The sequence below is a fragment of the Triticum dicoccoides genome, chromosome 1B, assembly GCF_002162155.2.
Source record: "Triticum dicoccoides isolate Atlit2015 ecotype Zavitan chromosome 1B, WEW_v2.0, whole genome shotgun sequence".
Classification (NCBI taxonomy): Eukaryota; Viridiplantae; Streptophyta; class Magnoliopsida; order Poales; family Poaceae; genus Triticum; species Triticum dicoccoides.
In genome coordinates, this window is record NC_041381.1 from 428,857,671 (window position 1) to 428,863,299 (window position 5,629).

Below are 5,629 nucleotides of genomic sequence, written 5' to 3' on the forward strand. Positions count from 1 at the left end.
AACACAATAACCCATATCTATACAGCCTTTTATTGAAATATATTACAACCAGTTTGCACAGCAACGCAAGAAGTATTGTCTAGTTAACATAAACATTCAGTTCATTAGACCAACTAGCACAATTCTAAATGTATATTCTGTGAATATTGTAGGGAAATACTTTTCATGGCCTTTTAAATGGAGGGCTTACTGCACGAGTACACCTGAGTGGCTAGGCCAAGTGAACCCCACCAAGTGACCAACCTATTATCGTGTATTTTCATATTTCTGCATACTTCCCCTGTAGCAGAACAGATTAAATGCAATTGGTACACTGATGAATAAATAAATAATGGTAGAAGGCACTCAGACTAAAGCACTAAGCATCGGAAAATACAGAAAAAAGAGAGATTGTTCATTATTCATGTAACAAGATGTGAGAACGCAGAAACCAAGGTCTTCAGCAAGCGTCACAAGCAAAATATAGGCCCAAGGTACAAGCAAGTGGCCAATCCAACTGCTTCAGCAATGCTGCATGGTATAATGATGGCTTGTTATCCAGCACAGTTGCCCATGCTTGCAACATCATCAGTACTCAGAACTCTGACGGCGTGATAACATCGTCGATCTTGAGAATCATCTTCACAACCTGTGTTGCCAATAATATCTGTTGTTGCTTGCCAATCAGGGTTTCAAAGACGTGCTGTTCTCTCATATCGTTGGTCCCAACGTCATTGCAGTCGATGCCACAGTAGGGATTGTTCTCCTGCAGAGGTGGTAAAGGGTCAGAATCACATGCATGTTACTCCAATGTGAAACGAGACATCCAAATCAGCTTCTAAAAAAGCATAAAATATGCTGCATTGACGCCATTAAGCAATAGAATTGGTAGGATTGTGCAAGCACATACTGTATTGTGTGCCTTGGCCTCGAGTAACACTTCTATATCACAAGCACAAAAACACTAGGATTTGCGCACATACTCATCCGACTAGAAGTACAAGGACAAGTGACGTTACATTGAATCATCAAGAACAAATATTGCTACCTATTAGAAGAGCAGACTGGGGAGTAAGGCAACAGAAACATAATACCTGAATTTGCTGAGATTTTACTGCAGTCAACGTATCAATAGGTGGCAAACCACTGTTTTCAGCCAAGGCTAGTGGAATCCCATCCAGCGCATCAGCAAACGACCTGATTGCATACTGCAAGTACAAAGAACACGATGAAACGACATTGCATCTTGTTGCAACTTAGCTGTTGAAACTCAGCAGTTACCTGCTCGGCTCCAGCATATCGATCTGCTGCAGCTTCGACAGCAACAGAGCAAGATATCTCAGCTGAGCCGCCACCATAAACAATAGAGTTATTGCGGATCAGATTTCTAGCCACACACAGAGCGTCGTGAATACTTCGCTTGGCCTCCTCAATCATCATTTTGTTGCCTGCATGGTAGCTGCTGGCTTTATCATGGAAACTCCAAAAGCAATTTATCTTTTAGCTAGTGCACATATTGAAAATCAATACTAGCGGTGACAATCAATCATTTTCTACTTAGCATAGTTGGTTGGGTTGCTGCTACAGTATGAGGTCTTAAAACCCTACAATTCTTCAAGGAAAAGCAACACACAGCTCGATGGTGCATCATACAATCATGATGATATGAACGGTATGAATATTTTGTACTCATTCTACAAATCCAACTGGTTATGTATGACAAGGTACTCTCAAACTATGATCTGATAATGTACCCAACACAACAATGGGTCATAGGACCAAGTACTCACAAATTATGACCTAATTAAAAACCAATAGTATCATAAAAATTGTATTCATAATGGGGAAGTGAATGTTACAAAGAAATTTCTCATATATTTCAGTGCACAATTTGCCATTATGCAAGATTATTAATAACTAAAATTATGCAAGTACACTAGATTCGACAATTGGGTGCGGAACAGTGAAACTGTCACGTATCTGGATACTGCCAACACTAGTAAAATTGTCTGCACTGTATGCACTGGCAGAGCCACGGCAAGGCTGAATGGGCCGTGGCCCGCCCAGCACAGGAGAGAAAAAAATATACCTAGCCAGCCCACAACACTACACATAGCAATAACAGGTATCAGCCCAGCCACAGCGAAACTGCTTCACACCATACCACAAATAAGGACGTGCAGCAGTCAACAATGGTGCAGCCGCCCGCTGTCGGCCCACACAGACAGCCACCGCTCACCGACACACCGCACACTTCAGCCGCCTCCCAGCCAGTTGGCCGATTCACGAGGCCACGACCCACAGGCCACTCAGCTAGCAGTCTGAATCCTTGTAAGCTGGCTCACAGGTGAATGATTTCTATGAATCATCTCCAATTTCCTTCTCCTAAATTCGACTGAGGTCGTCGTCTATTCGTGTGGTAGCATAAATAATTCACTGGAGATATGTTGTTTAAATTCTATGCAAAGGCATTGTTATAGATTTTAAAAGGACAAATAATTTAAACCAATTTGTAGTATGTGACTCAATATCTGATGTCTTCAAAAACTCCTGTAATGACTAACAAAAATAGTCTAATGAAACTGTATTTTGGTATAGCTTTTCTTTTATATATTTGTACTCATTTGATCTTGTAAAGATGGAACAGAAGGTACTGATGAATGCCAATGATTCAAAATTTGGAAAAACATTTGTCCTTCTTTAGCTTGGCCCGCTCAACAATTCGTTTCTAGCTCCGCCACTGACTGTATGCAACACAAAAGTATCTCAACTATATGGACAGATTGATCACTGATTGGTTGAAGGTACAAGCACAGATGACCTAATAAAGGATGTGAGATATGCACATGCGAACAAGAAGGAAGAGATATTATCCATTGGAACATACCGCCACGGATGAAGATAGTTACAGCTCTGGAATTTGCACACCTCTCAATGCAAAGCATTCGATCCTTTGTTGTTCCAAATGACTTCTCTCTAACCAATCCAGCCTGTTTCAGCAAAGTATGCAGATAAGCAAACGACATGAGATACAAGTAGTATGGTACAGTTTTAAACAAGCATAATTATATTACGATTACTTTCAAGAATATGTTACTTTTGCATGGTATCTTGATGGCAAACATCCTCATTGCTAGGTGCTGAAGGAACGCATTGATTACACCAGAGAGAAGTGGCAACCCTACTCAACTACCAAGAAACACGTAAAGATTAACATTGTTGAGCATTCAATTTTTAGTTTATTGTCCTGAGGTCAATCAAGTCACCCTCACAAACCCACATGTGGCTAATTAAAGTCAGCGGACATCTTAACAATTACTGGACATTGTATAGACGCTGAGTCAATTAATTCGGATTGGAGGGAGTATCACTTATCTGTTTTAACTTCTTAAATTGTTTGATACACTTATACTATTAAGAAATAATAGAAAGTACGTAACTACGTATACAGACAAAAACTCCCACAAATTAATAGCTAGTCTCCGCATATGCTCTGTAGTCTCAGCTACTTAAGATTTCACATACTTGGGGTTCTAAAATTAGACACCCGACTATACAGCCGGCACCAATCCATGCATATTTAATATTACTTGTGTACATTATCAGAAAAAATTATTCTTTGTGTACAAAAAAGAGCACAAAACCAGTTGTACCTGCCCAAGCTTATCAGGAGTCAACTCTTGGAATCTTGGAACAATACGCCCCCCTGCAGTCAGTTTTAAAATGTTAGATAGTGTATTTATAAGACATTCAAGTTCACAAGGAGAGGTACTCATATCAACCTGTAGCTATGGCAATCAATTCCAATTCAACACCACCAACCCATCTGACAGCAGGCAGATTTCTTTGCATAAGCAAATGATTGGCTTCATCATCAAAACCCCATTGACAGATAACTAAGGTTGCACCAACATCCTGCAAGTGTATACAAACAAATCTTTAAGTACTTATATTAAGAAATCAACCATGATACGATGCAAAGTAAATAAACTTTGTGCAAAATCATGACTTTGCCCTACTATAAAATACATTGAAATTTTGTAGGCCTTTACCTTGCATTTCTGAACCATTTCATCAAAGTATTTCTGCTCTTGTCCACGCATCGTCTGGAATTTTTCTACAGTGTCAATGTCAACCTTATGCTTTGTCTTGGGCTTTGGGGGCTCAAATGGGCAGGTAAGGATGGCAATATTAGCATCCTCGATTCTCTTTGGCATTTGTGGGTGGCTCATATCTTTGTCAACAGCGATTCCGTATATTAGCTCAGTGTCCTCTAGCTTCCCACCAACTTTACCTTCTACTTTAATCAAGTCCAAGTTTACATCCTTCCTTTCCAAATCAGCAACAGCAAGGACTGCCCTGACAGCAATCTCAGCAAGCATCCGCTTACAACGGTTAACACTGCAGTTTAAGAATGACGGGTCCAATTAGAGGACAGAGAGAAATATAAACTGAATCTACCCTGCTTCCTAGCAGATCAAAACATTGGCTGCATAACTGAGAAGTTAAGAGTGAATATCTTTGACCTACATCTTTGAGGACAGAGTTGTCATGCAGGTCTGCACCAAGGGCTCTATATTTGCAGCAGTGAACTCAAACCTAGTGGAGATATGTTCAAGGTGATCAAAAGCTATCTTGGAAGCCATTTCATATCCTTCGGCAATTCTAATCGGGTGAATACCACGCTCTAGCAGTTTCTCAGCTTGCTCCAGGAGCGACCCTGCTAGGACCACCACCCCAGTAGTACCATCCCCAATTTCATAGTCTTGACTACGGGAAAGCTCCACCATCAGCTTTGCAATCTGGTTGTCAACATCCATTTGCTCCAGGATCGTCGCTCCGTCATTTGCTAAAAAATCATATGGGAGGAAATTATTCAGAAACCCGAACTTCCCTTATTTTATTATAGGTATAAAATCAAAGTAATTTCCAACGGAACTAACAGCCCTACAGACATCTAGAACTCTGGACAGATACTGCGTAGCACACACCAAAATCCCTAGCCCTCGAAGAAACCGATGCAAGGGCCAGATCGCATGCGAGAACCTTAAGTTTTCCCGCAAAGAAAAAGGAACAGGTTAGGCTAAGATCAGGAAGCGGAGCGGCGAGGGGAGTGAGAGAGTGCGGTGGAGCAGTTACTGATGGTGACGTCGCCGTCGGGGGACTGGAGAATCTTGTCCATGCCCTTGGGGCCGAGGGAGGTGCGGAGGCTGCGCGCGACGGCCTTGCCGGCGGCGACGTTGGCCTTGTGCGCGTCGAGCCCCCGCAGGCGGGACTTGCTCTCCTGCTCCCTCAGGATGATGAAGGGCCGTCCGAAATCGTCGAACGCCAGCGCCATGGCCGGCGGCGCCGATGGACGGGACGCGCGCGCGGCGCTTCTAGAAGGGTCGGATCGCACCGGGGGAGGAGGAGGCGGCGCGAGGGCGGCAAGCGGGCGTACCGGCGATCTTTGTGAGGCTTAGGCAAAAAAAAACCTTCACGAAACATCCAAAAGGATATGGGCTTCATCGATGGATGTATGGGCCGGGCTGGATAGATGGGCTGACTTCTTTTTTGTCCCACGAATAAAACCGGGAACCGTTGCTAAAAGGAAAAAAAAAACTCATAACCGTAGACGAGATATGCGCGTCGGAGACCCACGTCACATCCC

General features: G+C 42.8%; 1 protein-coding gene across 1 annotated transcript; it reads right to left on the reverse strand.

Annotated features, from left to right (window-relative positions):
* Positions 1-246: 246 nt before the first annotated feature.
* On the reverse strand, positions 247-5,425 carry LOC119339216 (T-complex protein 1 subunit epsilon-like). Its single transcript, XM_037611354.1, has 9 exons — positions 5,119-5,425; positions 4,510-4,828; positions 4,032-4,380; positions 3,762-3,894; positions 3,633-3,685; positions 2,867-2,969; positions 1,261-1,427; positions 1,074-1,187; positions 247-745 (listed from the first exon to the last, which is right to left on the reverse strand). The coding sequence occupies exons 1-9, from the start codon at positions 5,315-5,317 to the stop codon at positions 575-577; spliced, it is 1,608 nt and encodes a 535-aa protein (XP_037467251.1). The 5' UTR covers positions 5,318-5,425; the 3' UTR covers positions 247-574.
* Between the last annotated feature and the right edge of the window lie 204 nt (positions 5,426-5,629).